The 21,525-nt window shown below is 41.0% G+C and overlaps 1 protein-coding gene across 1 annotated transcript in view; it reads left to right on the top strand.

Moving 5' to 3' along the window:
* The first annotated feature begins 889 nt into the window (after window positions 1–889).
* LOC110963314 (ELKS/Rab6-interacting/CAST family member 1-like) overlaps window positions 890–21,525 on the top strand; it is a 183,013-nt gene continuing 162,377 nt past the window's right edge. The window contains 7 exon segments of the mRNA XM_051959255.1: window positions 890–1,156; window positions 15,989–16,420; window positions 16,423–16,722; window positions 16,725–16,763; window positions 16,766–16,827; window positions 17,921–17,998; window positions 18,248–18,403. Coding sequence (XP_051815215.1) covers window positions 16,330–16,420; window positions 16,423–16,722; window positions 16,725–16,763; window positions 16,766–16,827; window positions 17,921–17,998; window positions 18,248–18,403 — 726 coding nt within the window. The 5' untranslated portion in view covers window positions 890–1,156; window positions 15,989–16,329.

Here is a 21,525-nt window from a genome sequence, read left to right as displayed (position 1 = left end):
AAAATGTAGGAATCATTGGCAACTTAAAGGGGAATTTCTGTTTTTTTCAACCTGGGGTCTGTTTCCATATGTCATTTCATACATGTGAGTGATGGAGAAATGAATTTTCAACATAGCTCCAGTATTTAGCCAGGCAGGCAGCTTCGCAGCTCAGCTCGCAGCTCAGCTAGCGAAAAGTATGGGGCAACTTGCCCCCCCCCCCCCCGTCAAAGTCCGCCCTAACGTGCTTTTTTCCCCACACTGACCGGCTCAGATAGTCTCAATGAGTGTCCCACAACATACTAGAGATGAGAAGTGAACGAAAACCTCCACATTACTTGGCGATCGCTATTTGTTGTGGTCTGTATCCAAATCTCAGGACGCTAGAAAGCAAATCTTGTTCCGAAATCGCGGGATAGTTTTGGCGCGAGTTATTGCACGATTTCGGATTTCCAGCAGGAAATTTCCCATTAAATTTCAGGAAAATCCCCATACAACTTCTGTAAAATTCCAGGAAAATTCTCAGAAAATTTCCATAGAATTTGTATATATGTCAGAGCAATTAAAAAGATATAATGCTAATTTGTGTGTGTGTGTAGCTCACTTGCTCACTTGCAAGAGTTTCAGTTGCTGTTTTTTATTTTATTGTCTACCACTTTTCAGCTTTCTTGTATATATACAATGGCAATAAAGATGTATTGATTTATTAAAAATAATTATTTCAAGTGAAATTAGTTATTTTTAAGCATCGTTCTGAGATAAATTGACGATGTTTATTTTCTTGCTTCAGTGCAGCGAATAATAATAATACAAGTCACAGTAATTCATTTTTCACAGGCGCGACCCCGGTTAGGAGAGAGGGGAGGGGTCGAGGGGGGAACGTGTCGGGGACGCGCGCTCCACCGTGGTGACGTCACGGGAGCGCCCGAGCAGAGCGGTGGGGAAGCCACTAGTGGAAGAAGCTGGAAGAGACGGAAAACACGGAGACAGACACAAGACACGGACAGGAGACGGAGACACAGCCCCGAACACAGCGCCTCGTCCCGGCTGACCGTGTGCAGCCTTCCCCGGAGCTCGGACATTGGCCGGAGACGATATGTGACCGCTCGGTTTTTCAGCTTTTTGTGTGTGTTGTTGTTCCTCCACAGACCTTATTTCACAACCGAGGGCAGCCGCAGTGAGTATCGGAACTTAGCAGGCAGTCTGAGTGTGTGTTTTAATACACAGCCCCTACGTGTGTGTGTGTGTGTGTGTGTGTGTGTGTGTGCGCGCGCGTGTGTGTGTTCGTGTTGTCCACTTGTCGACCAGCCTCACATGTGTGTGTGTGCGTGTGTTGCAGCCACGTTTGAGGAATAACAGGAACGTCGGCGAAAACATAATTAAAATTTGATGGCCGCTCTGAGGCGCAGCAGTTTGGGGTCAGCGGTGATGAGACGTACAGTAGAGGTCTGTCAGTGTGAGCAGGGCTTTTATTTCTTATTCTCGGTGCTCAACAAACCAATTGTAGGTGCACAGCCCGAGGCTTTCCCCTGGAATAACAGGCTAATAACAGCAACCTCCAAATGCGATTATCAATCTGCTCACTGTGTTGCAGATGAAGCTGCTGACAGCCTTGTGGAGCTCCTCAAATCATCTTCTGCCACCACATTCCTGTAATATTGTACTTTATCTCCTGTGGCATCACTAATATCCTTCCTCCAGGGAGTGTCTGTGGTAGTGAAAATTAAGTTCCATCTCTTGCCATCATTTTTTTCTTCCCATGGAGACTTTTAGTTGTGTTGTAATAAGTTCTTCTTCAGTCTGACAGATTGGAATTGAGCGCAGATCAAGCAGCAAGATCAAGCAACTTGTAGGAAAGACTGATAGCAACGCCTTTGCAAATTAACCAGAGCACATGAATGTGATGTGATGATGAAGGGCAGGGAGGGGAAGGTGGAGGGATGTTTCTTTGCACCACCCCTCCTCTGGGTTAGGAGCTGCTTCCTTCCACTGAGATTACGGTAAACACTGGAGTCTGTTTTAAAAAATGTCCAGGCTCTGAACAAGTCAGTCTGCCACTGTTTAAACCAGCTGGTTTTTAGAATTAGTCTTAATTATAGGTTTATTCTCAAAACTCGGCCCATTTTTCATTACTTTTGAACCCTTATGTGCAGTGAAAGAGCTCACTCTGCTGTCTGAATCACATGGAAAAGCCAGTTTTGCTTCAGGGCTTGAGGGCTTTCCAGAGATAGCAGTCCAGTAAAACCATTTCTTAGGAGTCATTTTTATCATAAGACCATCTGCTTTTTGCTATTTATCCACTGACGTTATCCATTTAGATTACTTTATATAGGGATCGACCGATATGAGTTTTCCAGGGCCGACACTGATGCAGATTGTTGGTGCTTGAGAACGGCTGATAACTGATATTGGGAGCCGGTATACATTAAATGTAATGTTTTATTAGTATGTAATAGCAGAGAAGCTGCCATTCATATCTAGGCTTCTTCATTTATAAGGGAGACTACAACTGAATATGTAAAATAGAAAGAGGGGTGATTGAATTCGGACGCTGTTGCCTGAGATTGATCAGTTTGTCTCCTGTTCTTTTTCTTAAAATTTCACTTTTCTGTCACTTTTATTGTCCACTAAGGTCCACATCTTAAAGCTTTATTAATTATTGTCTTCTAGATTCTGTTTCTGGGTAATTTTTAGCTGCCTTCTAACTTAGCCAGTAGCCGTTAGCGTAGCCTTACCCGCTATGGGTGGAGCCGATTTCCTGATTTGTGGCGATGGCTTGTGTTTTTTAACTCCTCCAAGGAACGTAGCAGATTTATGTGATGATCGGCGTTGGTTTGTCTGTCTGTCAGCAATATTACTCAAAAACAGACTAATGGATTTGGATGAAATTTTCAGGGAAGGTCAAAAATGACACAAAGAAAAAAATGATTAGATTTTGGCAGCGATGCAGTTTATAGTCTGGATCCAGGGATTTGATAAAGATTTCTGTATCATTGTGAGATAGTGGCATTGTGTCACTCTAACTATGACAACAAATGAATGTCACATCAGCTGCCTGCTAATGATCACATGATTGTGATCCTACTATAAATCAACTGCTGCAAACTTATTGGGACCTATCCATTGGAAATAATACAAGGAAGAATTGATTAAATTGTGGGGGTGTTTCTGACTCCATCAATTCCCGCCACCTGCTACATATTTAGGTCACACGATTGGATATCCGTTCATAATGTTTCTATGCATAACACACACCTGTGCTGAGTGCAAGATCATTTTGCTTGTGGGTACAGCTATATTAAATGGCCACATTCTATGTTGCCGTGATTTCTGATCATCAATGACTAATAAATGCTGCATTTCTTTAAAAAAAATGCTCCATTTCTGACAATGCCATATGTGGGAATGAACAGCCTTGGCAGAGTACTATGCTCTCTGAGTGCCTTTCTAGTTGTTTAGTTTATGCTTTTTCTGCTTCATTTCACGCAGATACATAAAGTAGGGTATTTAATTAATAAATAATCAACCAATAAAAGGACAGATCATCGGAAAAGAGCCAAATATGTGCCACAATAACTGGGCAGGCCAATAATCGGTTAATCCATAGTTTCAAAGGGTGCCTGGTTCACCTTCTACAGTCACTTTCTTCTCTACTAACCTGCGTTTTGACTACATAAACACATTCCTCTTTGCAGGATGAGCCTCTTACTTTCCCTTCCTTTAACTACTACACACTCCTGAATTGGTTTTATGCCTCCCTGCCTTTGTGTTAATTGTCTTGACCTCACATTTTCCGTATTGTTATGTAGGCAGCAGCCAGCTTTCTGTTCGTCGCTGTGTTTGTGTACATGCATGTGTGTGTCGAGTTACAGTGCGTGCACGAGCTCCTGATTGTATGCGCATTTGTTTGCCCAGCCTGCACCTCGGCTTAATTTCCTGTGGTACACAATAGACTGGAGCTGATGGTATCTGTCCCATATCAGTGTTGTGCTTTTCCACTGTCTGAACCATATTATATCTTATCAGCGGTGGGAACTGGTGGCACACACTGAAGCGGCAAAGCCAAAATCTGTATCTTACCCAGACATCTTCAGCCTAACACATTTTTCACTGTCACAGACTGCTAATATTTTTCCCTCCTAAGTGTAATTGGGCCGTTCATTTAATTAAAACCATTCCAATATCCTGTGTGCAGGGTCAGCTGATTTTTCGTTTCATCGTCTTAAAAAGGCCAAACCACAAATCAGGTTTTACAAGCCAGAAAAACTTGTTATTTTAAGAGATTTTTTCTTTCTAATTCTTCCATAAATTTCTTCATAAGTCATGCAGAAATGATTTGAAATGTGTTTCAGTTCAGTTAAAAATGCATAAATCAGCTCCAAGCTGTCATTTCGATGTGTCATCAATATCAAGCCCTGACATGGAGACAGTATCTTGCGTCTGTCTGTGGAATGATGCCAAATCATTGGTATTGCTGTGTTTAACAGCAAACAGCAGTATTGCATGAGCTCGGCACTGCGCAGTCATGCTAAATGAATCCCAGTAAGCCCAAACACATTGTGACGTAGTGAGAAACTGCACTTGGAGAGACCTGGGGCTGCTCAAAGTGAAATTTTGGACTAAAGTGAAAGATGAAAGTAAAAATGCTTCACCTTTACTCACATTTGTAAACTCAGGAATAAAAGCTTTTCACGACAGCTTCAAAACACTTCACCTCTTCCTCTAATAATGCGTGTTGAAGCCAAAAATGACTCACCCCAGTTAAAATATCTGTTGGTTTTGAACCGCTCTGCCTGTATGCATGAATACAGTCTAAACAGAAAGACACCCCTTCATGTTTCTAGTTAAAGTCTCCAACAACCTGGAGATGACCTTAAGATCAAAGATATTTATTCACATTAAAATGACAAATTACTGATGTGTCATTTGAAATGCTGCAAGACCTGACTGACGGCAGTGATTGCAGCAGTGGACAGTGTGTGTTTCAGCTGCTAGGAACACCTTCTGATGCATATTTTGGGCAGACATGATGAAAAATGTATAACTTAAGCAGTTATGCAGGGATTTCCCCGGCTTTCTGTGGGCGCTGCGTGAGTGTTTGCATTTTCAGACTGTCTTCTTGAGCTCATCATCTGTGACTGGCGATTTTCTCCCCGCTCATCATGAATTTATTTCCTGCTCGACGGTAAAATGCGTCGCAGGAGCTTTCACAATCTCCTGCAGATTAAACTGGGATGACCAAACACTTTTGTCGCTGATTAACTCTCAGTGACTCACTATGAACACACTGAATTTGGGCCAAAACCTTTTCCTTCCTCTCCAGAGAATCGGAGAACTCTCAACTGTTCATTTTTCTTAGGTGTTGCATGAAACTGGTGCTGCAAAGAGCCTTATAATAGAAGGGAAAACCTTGACTCTGCATAATTCAGGAATGAGTAGCGGTGTCTGGATTGGGTAGGCTGTTAAACCACTTTCGGCATTTTTGCACAAACAGCATGATTAAAGCTGAAATTAATTTAGCTTACAAGTACTTTCCATGCCTTCACATGTCATTTCGGTGCTAAATGTGCCTTATGTCAGCTTTGATGTCAGCTAATTCCCTATAAATTCATATTAGATTGTTGCTTTAGAGTGTTTTTTGCCTCAAAAGACGCTGAAAATTTAAATTACATCATGCATTTTTTTTTTTTTTTTGCAGAAAAGCATGTCAGGCACTGTTGTGAAATGTAGGTCAAAGGATAAACAAGAAGCAAGGAAATTCCCATCTCTGCTTACTGCATACATGTGATTAAAAGTTACTCTCACACTTTGCTGTATATGGGATTAAATAGCTTGATAAATATGCCTTGATGCCAACACTCTGCAGTTGCTTTTTTGAGAATTTTTACTCATTATTATTCTGACAGGATGTGAACACGTCGGTTTCACATCTGAACGAGTCTCTTTTCTGTAAAACATTGGCAATGCAACTGTAGTTATATTCCTTGTCATTTTCAGCAAGGGGCTGCAGAGTGGAGCAGTGGTTAGCACTTTTGCCTTGCAGCAAGAAGATCCCCGGTTCAATCCCGGGGTGGGCCTGGGATCTTTCTGCATGGAGTTTGCATGTTCTCCTTGTGCATGTGTGGGTTTTCTCCGGGCACTCCGGCTTCCTCCCACAGTCCAAAAATATGCTGAGGTTAATTGATCACTCTAAATTGCCCGTAGGTGTGAATGTGAGTGTGATTGTTTGTCTGTATATGTAGCCCTGTGACAGACTGGTGACCTGTCCAGGGTGTCCCCTGCCTTCGCCCGAGTCAGCTGGGATAGGCTCCAGCACCCCCCGCGACCTTAGTGAGGATAAAGCGGTGTATAGAGGATGGATGGATGCATTTTCAGCAAGGTACAAGTCTGACCTGCCATTATATAAACAGATAAGCACACACAAGTGACTTACTTTGCATTGTGTGAAGCAGTTTGAGGCAGCTTCTTCCACATTTCACAACCGATCTCTTTGGTCCAAAAACAACACAGAGAATGCAAAACACACTGGTTGCTGGCCAAAAATCATAAAACACCTTTCTCATGCTCTTTACTGTAAAATTTCACATCTAACACAAACCGAAATGTCCCTAAAATATGACTCTGCTGTGATGAAGACAGAGGAACATGTCTGATTAAAGAAACTCACCCTCCAAGCCCACCAATAAATGTAATTTGAGTTTTGATGTTCATTGGGTTGCTTTCAGCTGTTTGTAAAGTCTTTGATTTGATTAAATACAAGCAACCTCAGACAAAAGCAGGATCTGTATCTCTACATAGATAGCTTTGTGCATTTATGCAACAACAGCGCTAGCTTCATTAATTATCTAACAGCAGGTCACACTGTGCACTTTTCTCCACATTTGACAGGTGAACTGTCTCGCTGAGTCACAGTGTATCATCCATCCATCCATCCATCCTCTATACACCGCTTTATCCTCACTAGGGTCGCGGGGGGTGCTGGAGCCTATCCCAGCTGATTCAGGCGAAGGCATCAGCTGCACTTAAAACATTTCTTACATCGATGATTTATTCTTTTTTTATCGCATTTTTATGATTATGCATCTCACAATGTACTCTTCAATCTCACAAGTATGCAATATATTATTACTGGTATTCCAAAGCTCTCTTTCTGTCGTTATGGGTGTGTTTGCATGAAGCTATAAGGAACCTGAGAAGGACTGCAGTCTTGCTGTTGTCTAACTGTATAGTTGAGGCTGAGATAGTTCCTCTTCTCACTGTTGCTGTCTTTAAACAAGAGCAATCTGATTTTCTGAGAGGTAACGTTGGTGTCGTGGCATATAAAGCGGCAGCGAAGTTTAAAAAAGTTGAATGTGGTGAACGGCGGGTCATCCCCTTAAATCTTCACACAGATTACGTTCAGAATGAGTTTGACTCTCCCTTCAGCGCGACTGTCGACATGACTCTCAGTGAAATGTGTAACTCCACACACAACCAGTGAGTCCTTTCCAGCCACATCATATCACAAACCAGCCTAACAGGAACGGAGAGTAACGGAGAATAGTCATATTCACAGTGAAAATAATGCGTTTTCATGAGCCTGGGCGAGAGACGGACTTTGTCAAATTCGGCTCCCACACTGAAACGACTAAGTATAGGTTGAGCGGTGTGTGTGTGTGTCACATTGTGCGGTGTGACAGACGGATGTGTGGTTGTCACATAAATAGAACATGCTGAACACCTTCAGGAATGCTGATGGTGGAAGAGGGAGGCAGTGAAAGCATCAGGGAGACAAATGAGAGTCAGAGAGGGAAAGTAGGGATTAGAGGGAGGAAAAAGACAATGAGACACACACAGGTGCAGATTTTTTTCACTGTCCATCTTTTTTATTTTAGATCACTAAAAACCATCTTTCGCCTTACTAAGCCATCCATCATAGTCTCTGTTCGATCCCACGACTCCTTATACTGTATGTGATTTACTTCTACTGATAATTCTGATAATTATCACCCACCTCTACTCTTCAGATTTATTACTGTTGTGTCACTTGTGGCATAGTTTCCATCTGCAGCAGGCAGCTATTTAAGGCAAGAAATCTCTAAAATCTCCACTGTGAGTCACTTTACCTTCACCAGAAATGGGGGAACAAAGATAAGTAGTCAGATATTTCTATTAGGAGTCTTCTGATAGAGGGAGAAAACCTTGGTAGTGTGTATAAATCAGGACTGAGGAGTGTTGTCTGAATATTCAGTGGTGGTGCTGTTGGATCTCAGCTCAGCATTTGATACAGTGGACCATGGTATACTGATAGAGAGACTTGGTCAGTGGGTGGGTGTGACGGGGACAGCCCTGCAGTGGTTCTCCTCCTACCTTTCTGACAGGAGCTGTGCTGTTTCTGTTGGTAATTTCGCCTCCTCACCTACACCCCTCCACTGTGGTGTGCCCCAAGGTTCAGTCCTCGGTCCAGTTCTATTTGCCTTGTATTTGCTTCCTCTTGGGCAAATAATAAATCAGTTTAAAGGTATCTCTTATCTTTGCTACGCTGATGATATTCAGCTTTATTTTTCCTTTAAGCCCCACAACCTTGCTTCACTGTCAGTTCTAAGTGACTGTGTGACCGCAATAAAAAACTGGATGGCTAATAACTTTTTGCGGCTAAATTCTGACAAAGCTGAATTTCTTATCTCTGCTCCTCCAAGTCTTGTCCCTAGGATCAAAAATGGTTTACGTTTCCAGACCTCCATGGTTAAACCTTCCGTTAAAATTCTTGGTGTCACTGTGGACCAGGCTCTGACTCTGGATCAACATGTGAAATTGCTGATTCCCTCTTGCTTTTTCCAATTGAGGAACATAGCCAAACTCAGGCCCATTGTGTCTCAAGCTGAGATGGAGATGTTAATCCATGCATTTGTGTCATCATGTCTGGATTACTGCAACGCACTTTTTACCTGCCTCAGCAAAGTGTCTCTGGACCGCCTGCAAGTGGTCCAAAACGCCACTGCTGACCAGGACCCCCAAAGGTTCCATGTCACTCCAATTTTGACTGCTCTTCACTGGCTCTCCATTAAATTTCGGATACAGTTTAAAGTCCTTGTGGTCACTTACAGAGCTCTGCATGGTCAAGCACTGGCCTACATCAGAGATCTGTTACAGCCTTATGTCACCAGCAGGTCTCTGAGGTCCTCTGATCAGGGCCTGCAGGTAGTTCCTCGCTCAAGGTTGAAAACTAAAGGAGACTGCGCATTTGAGGTTGTGGCACCCACTCTGTGGAACTCTTTCCCACTAAATCTAAGATCAGCGGACACTGTCGACACTTTTTAAAAGCAGCTAAAGAACCATCTTTTAAGACTTGCCTATGTGTGATTTGTTGTATGTTTATCTCTTTTTTATGCCAATTTCTGCTTTTACTTTGTGTTTTTATGCCTTGTTGTTTTATGCTTTTGTAAAGCACCTTGTGACTTTTTTGCTCTAGAAAGGTGCTATATAAATAAAGTTTATTATTATTATTATTATTATTATGGTAGGAGGTTAGACCACAATTAAAGCAGGAATTTATTTAGCTTACAAGCACTTTGCGTGCGTATTTACTGCCTACTACTTGTCATTGCTTTACTAAACGTCTGCTCATATGATATTTAGGATGTATCTGCCTCATATAACAGACTTTCAGTTTGGCTGTTTCTATTTTTATCTCAGCTAATTTCTGGTTAATTTATATTAGATTGTTATTTTGTGTCATCAGATGAAAGGTATGACTTCAAATGTTGCTCTGTAACTGTAAATTGCGGATTATTTTGAGGTCATTTTAGCATAAAGTAATAGTTCCATACTCAAAGTATCTCTGCTGTTTATCTGAGGTAAAACAAAGCAATACTGGAGTTTTGTGGTCGATGCAGATATTGATATTTAGAGAGTAAGAAATTCCGGTATCAATATGTTGGCCAAAATTTTTCACGTCAAAATATTGGTGTTTATGATAGTCAGAAAGGAAGGTGATAGGGTTGCTGTTTATTAATTCTCCAGCAGTGTATTTGACAAACTAGCTAGCAACTTACTGTAAAGACACCACTTGACTCTGCACCACTGTCTGCTCAGCCATGATATACTCTGCTAAATGTGCTGAGAAGATAGTAAACAATGGCGTCAGAGTGCACTGTGTTCAACATAATGTGATGATGCTGGTTTGAAAATATCCCAAGCATTTTTTTTTCTGCATTATGTTCTGCACAAAAACTAAATATCGAAGCATATCAGATAACATATGCACCGATACCTATATGTCTGTGACAGGCAAATATCAACTGACAATATCGGCAAACCATTATATCCATTGGGCTCGAATCTGCAGCCATATTGGAAGATGACTAGGTGTTTGTCTGTTCTCTTCTGTGCTGCACATACTGGATACCTACCCGACTACAAGCGCTTGACTATGAACTATAAAGACTTAGCTGGTAGCCTTGTTTGATATTCTAGACCTTTATGAGACCTTAAACAGCATTGTTCATGTGGAGGAAAGATGAGACACGTAGCATAGCTGTTAGAAACCCTGCAAGGAGGCGAAGGATGAAACACAGAACATTGTGTGTGCTGGTCTTTCCTGCAGAGTGTTTTGTAGACTTAGAGGGAGATGGGGTTATTTTGGGTCTCGGGTTCAGTCTTGAGCCTCTTTCAGAATCAGTTCCAGACGACATTGTAGTTTTAGTACAACGTAGTGTTGCTGAATATTTTTTGCAGCAGTGAAGTTAGTCTGATTGTTGATCTGATGACAGTTGTACCATTAGCTGATTACTAATTGGTCGAAGTATTTGGCTGAAAACATCAACAACAACAACTCTTACAACTGCTGTATTTCTTTGCAAAATGGCAAAAAAAAAGAAATACTCAGTTTAATTGATAGTGAGAATAAACATTAATGGCAGCTTTGGAGACCATAGCTGCCTTATACATCCATGTGTAATTTCACATCAGATAACACTGCATGAAACACATAAACTTCAAAATCTCAACTCAAGGCCCACTTAGCTGGATTTGCTTTGAAGTGCAGAAAACTCCATCTGCCAATGAGAGAGTGGGTTGAATGCTGATTTAAAAGCTTGCAATTAGACCTCAGGTGAAGATTTACTGTCTCCAAGGTCAACAGTGAACTTTTGTGAACTTTCAGTGCAGCAGTGTTTAACAGATGTTCCTTATGGCAACGCCGCGCTGCTTTTTTTTTTTTTACATTTGTGTGAAGAGGGATGGTGAGCCTGTTGACAGATGGGTCTTGGACGGTCATATGCTCGTACTCGCTGGATCTCATGATGCCAGCTGCGTCATAGGTATGTGTTCGCAGTGGTTTTTTGTTTTCATGCTTTGTTTCTTTTTTAGAAATCTTACTTGGAAATCAAAGATGCAGAATAATTAAAATATCCCTCACCCCTCTGGCCCCGTCAGAATTTAAAACCACTGCAGATAAATAACCTGTGTGACACACTGCTGCTTTATTCATGTGATCCTTAAACTTGAACTTTAGAAAACTCAACACAGTCTCTGTTGTGGTTTCCATGAGGTCCTCAAGCCAATAAAAATAAAAACAAATAGTCTGTGTGTTTATTCACCATGTGACAGATTGGTGATTATCCAATGGGTGCCCTGCCTCTTGTCCAATATATTTAGTGTGAGTTCTTTACTCCACAACCACTCACTGCACAATGTATGCGACCTGTGGCAATCATGCTTAAAAAGAGCTTTTTGTGTGTTCAATAAATGCATTAATGGAGCATGAAGAAGACAGACATTCTGTTATATTTGTGTTATAGTGATAATTGGGACATATACATTATCTACAGGTCAGCTGGTCTGGAGAGGAGGAGCAGGGAAGCCCTGACAAATGAAGCATTTAAGTGCGTGTTTTAAATGCAATGATCACTCACAGCTGATGTGAATGTGTTGTCTGTTTTGGAATGATGCATCTACTCTCTCTGTGTAGGTCTGCACATGTGCTCAGCTTTTCGCTCAGTGCGCATTCGTTTGTGTAAGTTCATAATACTGTATGTAAGTGTGCTAGAGGCAGGGTCCTGGCCTGTTTCTATCCAGGTGTGTGTTTCTGGCCCAAAGGGAGATAGAGCAGATGGTCTCTGTTTACATTTCAGAGTGTGTGAGTGTGTGTGGCTGTCACTGACTGGCTGTCAGTAACGTCTCGCTGTCTAAAGATCAGCGACGAACAGAACATCGGTTGGAAGAGTACGGCTGTTAAAATCCAGTCTTGGGTGCAGGGAAGTTCAGAGTGGTCGACTGAGGCGCTGCACAGTTAAAGCTGGAGTAGGTAGAAATCTGGAAAAGTCAATAAACGACTACATTCATTAATATGTGCCAAATTTAGAAAATACAGCTCTCCTCCTGAAGCCCTCTCTTCTTACTTGAGCAACACAAGCATATAAATGCACTTCATATACGCTCATGCAACTTGAGTTAGCCACGAGCATCAATGTGAAATGTAATTAACCCTGGCTTTTGGGTACACTTAGTGGAGTGCTAAACGTGTAGCAGCATTCAACATAGCCACTAATTATCAGCTTGCATGGTAAATCTACCTACAGAACCTAACCAACCACCACCATACATTAGATTTGACAGGAAAATGATAGCAGCGAAGCTATCCAGGAGTCTGTTTTTGTGGGGTTTGTTTCACATGGTAGGCAGTTGTTATCAGTGCTGGAACAGCAACTTTTCTTGCAGACTGAATCAGACTTTTTACCATCTACTTTCTGAAAATACAAACACTACCATTCAAAAGTTTGAGGTCACTCAGGCAATTTCATGTTTTCCATGAAAATGCACTTTTATTCATGTGCTAGCATAACTGCACAGGGGTTTTCTAATCATCAATTAGCCTTTCAACACCGTTAGCTAACACAATGTAGCATTAGAACACAAGAGTGATGGTTGCTGGAAATGTTCCTCTGTACCCCTATGGAGATATTCCATTAAAAATCAGCTGTTTAGAGCTAGAATAATTATTTACCACATTAATAATTTCTAGACTGTATTTATGATTCATTTATTCTTATCTTCACTGAAATACTGCTTTCCTTTCAAAAATAAGGAGATTTCTAAGTGACCCCGATCTTTTGAATGGTAGTGTACATACACATCTGCATTTGTGGAACAGCTGGTAGGAACACCCATTCTCTTTCTCTTTGAATGGTTCTGTGACTTGCCAAAGTTTTCTGCCAGAGAAAAGATTTTCTAAAGACGAAAAAACAACCAAGAAGAGGTGCAGAAGTCTAGTTTCCTCTCAGACCACTTGACTTACAATATGCTGAGAGGTGATTATGGAATCTTTGCATGTCGTCAAAAATACGAGACATTTCGACAGATATTAAACAAATTTTCGGACTCAGGGTACTTCTCCCATCACATTTCAATGTTTATGTATACATTTAGCATTTGTTGGTAATTCCACTGAACTGGTCTTCCAGAGTAAGGCTTGTATTTTTACATCCATGAGTACACAAGGGTCTGCAAGGATCCAAGAGATGCACACTTCATCATCAGAGGGTTTTCACAAAACACTGCACAGATGTCCCTGTAACCTTCAGTTATCTTTTTTGGACTATGTGGATTGTCCATGAAGACACAACGCTGCATGTGTGGAGCTCCAAAAAGAGTCGAATGCAACATAATAAAGTCAAAGGAAAATAATCAGGTCTGAAATGCAACTGTATGAGGTGCTAATTTGCAAATCTTGCAAAACGTAATTTTAAGCTCAAAACCAAGTACAACAGGGTTACTATTTCTGTATTTCTCTTAAGACAAATCATGTGTTATGGTGATAAAGCAAACCACTCACAGAAAGCTTCATTCTTGTGTGTGCTGACCATTTCTGAAGCTGGTCAGTTCGCTTTAGTAAGAGGAGAGTGTGGATCAGATGGCCAGTGTGTGTGTGTTTGTGTCTAACGGGTCATGTGTCCACTGACCCGAGGATGACATCACGGTCTCCAAGGATACCAGATGACTAAATGACGGTGATTTTTATCAAATTCACCCAAACTTTCTTTATACTAAATTCCATGAGAATCTGAATCTTACTCCACCTTTCAGATGCTGCACTGATGCTCATGCAGACAGATTTAAACTCATAGTTCAGGAGCCCTGGAAGGTTTAAACATTCATAACTTGGAGTCTCAGCAACCTCTGAGGCATTTATCCAAAACATGTGTAAGCCCACGATCATAAATAATGTTCATTTTGTGCAAAAAGCAAGAAAATGTTAGTGACTATAGCTTTTAATTGACTACCCAGAAGGGCATGGCAGGAGTAGCATGCTTCATTATCCTCATAGATATGAAGAATTACAAGAATTCTTTGACCTGATCGACTTAATCAGTTTTCATATTTAGGTTATTTATCTCATCCAACACACACACACACGCGCTATCACAGCTTTGTGATGGAAAAGCATTCTTTCACGGTGTTTTGGATTTATCTAAAGCGTAGCATTGCGGTTTATATTTTTGGCATCTACTGTAACTGATCCCTCTATCCGGTGTGACTCATGTGATTAACAGACATACAACAGATGGGAATTTATCTTTTTTCACATTTGCTTTTTTCTTCCCTGGTTATTATTAAAGAATAAAACGATGAAAAACAAGATTTAACTAACTGAATTACAAAACTCACAGATTATTCTATTTTTATGCATGTAGTTCATCCGACGGGTGAAAGAAAACTGTTTAGGAATACAAAATGGGCTGATTGAATATTATTTGATATCATCAGTGCATCTGATGCTGCAGGACGATGTCTTTGACTTCATAGCCAGAGGTGTTGCACAGTGTGATCAGAAGAACAAGGCGTAAAATGTGGTGGAGAGACAAAGCAGCCTGTGTAGAAGAAGTCTGTGTGTGTGATATTTTGGCCACCAAGTTCTTTCTTTCTCCTGTTGTTAATCTGTGATGACGTCCGTGGTAGTTTTACGCCTGGCTGCTTCGAGTGCTTCGAGTGTCTTGGTGTGTGTACGCAAACTTTGTGGGTACTGCTGTGGAAATTATTTTCAATATTAATGCTTTTTGAAATTAGGGCTGCACGCTATATTGTTTTAACATTGACACTTCACTGTGCGCATGTGGAATAGTCACAGTGTAGGAAGTTTAATATGAAGAAAGGCAAATTAAATCAAATCACATCAGGCTATGAGTTCTGCTTCACATAAAAAGTCTGTCAGACGGAACACAATATACTCAGAATAAAGAGTTCTTGAATACATTTATACAGCATAGACCATTTTATTTGCGCTTTCTTACCAAGACAGAGTTTTTTGACATGCAGGCTTCACATATTTATGAGAAAACTAGCAAGGAACAAGGAGAGAAATACTGAACGTCATGTATGTTAACATTTTGGCCAAAGGAAGGATGAAGATGACGACCAAAAACAGATACTCGGGCAACACAACTTTTGACCATTTGGATCGGCACCACAAAACTTTGTACGAGTGCAGAGCCAGATCTGAATTATTTTGAAGCGCTCTGCCAGTGTTACGCCATACGAGAAAGCTGTTCTCTCTTACAAAACCACGTGTCGTTTCAAATAGAAATTATCAAGTCATCTGGTAAAAATTCCTGTATTTTTTCACATTGCAAAAAAACCAAAATATTGCAATGTCAGTTTGTTTTCTAATTGTGTGCAGCCCTGATGCCAAATCCCTGCTGCAAGCTTTCTGAAACTAGACATTTTCAGAGCTCCTGTCTGCTGTCAGTCAACATACGCACCATTTTTAAAAAAAAAACATATAAAGGAGAAGCAAATCTTTAAGTATGAGAAGCTGTTGCTCACAAATATTTGGTCATTTCATTTAACTTGTCATTTGCATTCATTCATTTAGAGATCACATTATACAGATTTTATTTTCAGCAACCGTCAATACAAACAGAGGTGAAGCTTAATCCAATCAAACCTCGGAATGATAAAGATTTTGTTCCTTTGTACCTTAGGTGCAGTAAATCTTTGTCCCACTAATCACAGACCTTCTCTTTCTTTTCAGGTGAGCACATCATCCTCGGCCTTGTGGATTGTCTCTCTGCCTTTGTCTAAAGGGATTCCCTATTGATCACTACGTCCTCACAAAGCCCATGGATTACAGTGAGGGTGTTGGAAACGCTTTTAATACAGCTACATCAACACTATGACATATTTCAAGTCAAGAAAAGCCACAGCAGAAGACTGACAGGACTTTCTTTCTTCACATTTCACTCTCACATTTCAGATATTTTTGGGACACCCGTCTTACATTTATTTCCTGCGCTTTGTGTAGTTTTGAGCATGCATTTTTGATTTATTCATTTGACCCAGATCTCTGCAGTAAACGCCCCACTTTCTGTCATCATGTACGGTAGTTCCCGTTCTGTCTCAAAGCTGGATGTTGTCGGATCCAACGGTAACGGGTCGGCATCTGGGAGTCCCGGTCGCTCCCCACGCCTCCTCGCTCCCCACGTCTGGGACACCGGCGGAACAGCAGCAGCAGCTCCACCGGTGGGCTTACTGGCACTGGGAAAACGTTATCCATGGAGAATATTCAGTCTCTGAATGCTGCCTACGCTACTGGGGGCCCCATGTACTTCACCGACACAGCTGACGATCCGGTTGGCATTGGGAGTCTGGGCAGTGGGCTGAATCCCTCGCTGCCCAAAAGCACCATGACCCTCGGCAGGGCCGGGGCCAGGGTCCCCTATGGGGTCAGGGCGGCTGTCATGGGGAGCAGTCCCAATATAAACACTGGAGGGGAAGTGCAGGAGCGGTTGTGCCCAGTGATGCAATAGCATTGGCGGGGAACTGCAAAACCAGCCTCCACAGGCCGCTACAGTACCCCACTCCATGAGACAGGTGAGTTTTCTTTTCTTCTTTAATATTGCCACCTTTGACTCAATGTTTTGTGAACTGAAAGTTTGGGTTTGTGCCTCTCAAATGTGCCAAATGTGGCCACTGTATTTCTACTTTTATCTTTGGAAAGCTGCTGTGTTTTGTGAACTCCGCTTGGTCATTTTGGTTTGGGAAGATATCCAAAAAAACAGCATTTAAGGAATAGTTGAGCATTTTGGGGCATGCACTTAAGTGCTTCTCTGCAGAGATTTTTTCCTTTTCTGCAGAAGATCCTGTCTATTTGCAAAAGTGATGAAATGTATCTCCGTATGTGATACACATTTTGCTTGAATGACAACACGAGTTTGTTAATTTAGTTTTTGGCACAAAAGTCAGAAATCCTCTCGTCACTGTTGTAACTTTGTTCTGCTAGAAAAGCCTTATTAAATAGAAGACGGTATAGAAGATCTAAATTGTAGCTTAGAAAAACAGATGTGGAGTGTTTGGATGAAACTGACTTAGAATGTAGACAATCTTGAGAAAACAGAATCCACTGTGCACTTGTTCCGTGAGGATCGGAGGTGTGTGGTGGTTGAGCTGGACTTAGTATTTAATGCGTATCATTTTCTTCCTATGTCACCCTTCAGCTAAATAAAACAAGAACAGTGTGGGCCTTCATACAGTATGTTTAATAGACTAAGGTTTGCCTCCCACTCCCTCTGCGCCATTAGTCATAACCTGCAACTCATCTCTTCAAGAGGTAGCTCTCCTTCTCCACTTGCTTCTTCAGCTAAGGGGGAAAAAGCCTTTCATTTCTCTGTGTCACATGCTTGTATTGTATATTAAGTTTATCAGGAGGATGCTACACTGCTCTACATTTGCACTGAAAGAACTCGAAAGCCAACCCAGAATCTGTTTGTTGCTTTAAAAATTAATCCAAGATGCGTTTAATTCTTTAATACGTTGTTTTGCAGATGTCAAGATGAATGAAACATTTATACGAGGAGTATGTTCTCATTAATACAGAAGCATGTTACGCAAAAAATGTAACTGATGTGCAAAAATGATGATATTATAGGTGTCCAGAATTTTATCCTGAGATTTTGTGTGCTTTCAGGTGAGAGACGGTGCCATGTCTGACCTCCAGACTCAGCTAAGAGAAGTGCTACGAGAGAATGAACTACTGCGCAGAGAAGTAAGGGTATTTGCAAACACTTTACAATGAATGGTGTCTTTTTTTTGTTTGTTTACTTGTGAGTTCCTCTGGGAATTCTGCTGTCTTGAATTTAAAGTGCAGATTATAGCCATAAGGATGAGCTAAATATCTAAATAATAGGAGGCAAGCTGATGTGTGAATTTAGTTGAGGACTTTTAAGATTCAAGCGCAGACAGATAAAAAAATTTTTACAGTCAAGTTACAGTGTTTAATATTTATTTCCTACAGCTGGAGGGCAAAGAGTCCAAGCTGAGCTCTTCCATGAACTCCATTAAGACATTTTGGAGTCCAGAGCTGAAGAAAGAAAGAGCGCTGAGGAAGGATGAAGCCACGAAGATGGCTGTGTGGAAGGAACAGTACAGAGTGGTTCAGGAGGAAACACAGGTAGGAAGCGGGGTGTGTATGTCTCTGTGTGTGTGTGTTTCTGTGATGCAAACTCTTTTGACAGTGAATTACTGTTTATATCTCTGGACTGTCTTTGCTTTTTGCTCAGCCGAGAAACAAATTAAGAGATCTGGGGGAGCAGTATGTCAAGTGAAATATCCTGCTCAGTCTAGGGTTAAATTCACCATCACTGCAGCTCATAGAAGCTGGGGATTTTCTTTAACCCTCTGAACCTCAAGTCGTTTCTGGATGCTTTTGGCTTCTGTCACATTTTTACTCACTGTAGGGTCATTCTTTACTGTAATATGAAGTCCTACATGTCTTAGAATGTTAAAAAATGTCTGTTGTGTAGTGTGACAAAGAAGAGCAGAAGGAGTTTAATATGACAACGCCACAGTGGGGATGGCTGTGGACAGTTATCTAATTAAAATGCTGCACACACGGCCGAAGACAATTTTTAAGGTTGAGAGAAAAGGAAAGAACGCCTTTATGTTTTGAAAACGGCATTTTAATATACAGTACTGTTCAAAAGTTTGGGATCACCCAGGCAATTTCAAGTTTTCCTTGAAAACGCACACTTTTATTCATGTGCTAACATAATTCTACAATTGTTTTCTAATCATCAATTAGCCTTTCAACACCATTAGCTAACACAATGTAGCATTAGAACACAGGAGTGATGGTTGCCTGCGATGGACTGGTGACCTGTCCAGGGTGTCCACTGCCTTTGCCCCAAGTCAGCTGGGATAGACTCCAGCACCCTGTGACCCTAATGAGGATCAAGCAGTGTATAGAGAATGGATGGATGGATGGATGGATGGTTGCTGGAAATGCTCCTCTGTACTCTTATGTAGATATTTCATTAAAAATCACCTGTTTCCAGCTAGAATAGTCATTTAAGACCAGAAGGAGAGCTCACATTACCCCGATTTTAAAGTCTCTGCATTGGCTGCCTGTATCTTTTAGAATTGATTTTAAGATTCTTTTACTAGTTTTTAAGTCTTTAAATGGTCTTGCTCCTTTTTATTTATCCAATTTGCTTTTACCCTATGAACCCAGTAGAGCCCTCAGGTCTTCAGGTAGTGGTCTTTTAATAGTCCCTAAAGTCAGAACTAAAACATACGGTGAAGCCTCTTTTTATTATTACGGCCCCCGTCTGTGGAACAGCCTATCTGATGACCTGAGGGCAGCACCTACTGTTCATATTTTTAAAATAAAACTCAAGACCTACCTTTTTAGTATGGCTTTTAGCTAATCATATTTATCAATACATTTGATCTTATTTATTTATTTATTCATTTTTATTTATTTATTTATTTTATTTATTTATTTTTATTGTTATTTTAGTCTTAGCTCCAGTGTTCCCTCATTTTTAATGAAAGATGGCGTTTCCTCAGTCCTCTTTTTATGTTTTTATGTTAAAATCTGTCCCACATATCTTTGTGTGTGTGTGTGTGTGTGTGTGTAAGTGAGTGTGTTTGCTGTATGTGGATTTGTGGGTTGCGGGGGTGGGGTGTGGGGAGGGGTGGTTGTATTTCTCATTTTTAATTTATTTTGTCCTTTTATTTCTATGTAAAGCACTTTGTGCTACAAATTTTGTATGAAAAGTGCTACACAAATAAAGTTTGATTGATGATTGATTGATTGATTACTTCATCAACAATATTTAGACTGTATTTCTGATTAATTCAATGTTATCTTCTCTGAAAAACTGCCTTTCTTTCAAAAATAAGGATATTTCTAAGAGGCCTCAGACTTTTGAACAGTCATGCTAGAACACACAACCATACAGTGTAGGGTACTTACTATGAAAAATGTTTTCTAATGTTTTCTTGCTATGTACTATTTTTTAGTGGTATTGTTTTAACTCCTCTCTAGCATTTTTTCCCCTCCTGTCACATTTTTTTCTCACTGTGGGCTCATTTTTTACTATAATTTAAAGTCCTGCACCTCTCTGGAAACAGCACAACCATGACTAGAAGTAGAGAGAACTCAAAATGTATTTTATGCTGTATAACAAAGTTAGATTACTATAAATCATAAGTTGTGTCTTTGTGTGTTGTCTGTGTAAATGCAACCTGCACTTCAGCCATGTTCAGCCAAAAAGTCTCTGAATTCTTGTCTAATGACTGTTGGTCACAGTTGACTCAGCTTTTTGGTTATGCTAAGGAATGCAGAATGTTTATTTTCTTTACATCATCTAACTACTTCAAATCCTAATCTTTAAGGTAGTGTCTACAGATACGGACCTGTACCCGTAGCCTGTGGGCTACGGATACGGCACTTTCCATTTGCCAGACAGATACGGACCCGTACGCGAGTCTCGCGACTCAAGAAGCTGCTAACCACTGCAAACTGTTGAAAGGTCAGCAAAGGTTAAGGTTAAGGTTTGGGTTAGTGTTAGGGTCAGGTTTAGGGTCCGTACCTGTAGTACCGATGCTACGGGTCCGTACCGCTAGCGTCTACCGGGAGTCACGTGACCAGATCTCGCGTATCTGATTGGCAAATGGAAAGTGCCGTATCCGTAGTCCACAGGCTACGGGTACGGGTCCGTACCTCTAGCAGCAACCAATCTTTAAATGAGATACATAAAATACAGTGATTTTTAGCTATGATTTGTTAATTTTTTGAATGGAACTGTAAGCCACACATTTACGAGTTAAAGGGTTGTTGAAACATTTGAAATTCGACAAATATCTCCATTTTTGCCGTTTCTGACTTTGATATATGGTGTAATTTTGGTGATTTTTAAAACATAACCTGCCTTTAAACCCACTGCTGTGTTTTGTATTATAGAGGGTAAAACTGAGGAAAGCTGGGAATCTGTGTCAGTCAATTTTAACCTCGGCTTTAGGTAGTTTTTACCCTTAACTAGCGGTGATGTAGTTGCTGTATTCAGTTTTGTCTGATGTAAAATTTATGAACTGGCACAAGGGGGGGCACATCCAGATAATTGTATGCACTGTCCTGACGATGGGTAATCAGATGAAGCGGGCTGCCTAGCTGGGGACTCCCAGCTGTCTGCTGCTGCTGAAGCCATCTGGATGAGACAGAAACACAGCTAGTCTGGCAGCAGGCTGAAATATTATACAAGAGATAGCACAGACACACACGCTCGCCTC

Source organism: Acanthochromis polyacanthus, chromosome 1, assembly GCF_021347895.1.
Source record: "Acanthochromis polyacanthus isolate Apoly-LR-REF ecotype Palm Island chromosome 1, KAUST_Apoly_ChrSc, whole genome shotgun sequence".
Taxonomy (NCBI): domain Eukaryota; kingdom Metazoa; phylum Chordata; class Actinopteri; family Pomacentridae; genus Acanthochromis; species Acanthochromis polyacanthus.
The sequence above is the reverse complement of the archived record's forward strand: the minus strand, read 5'-3'. Positions and strand labels throughout refer to the sequence as shown.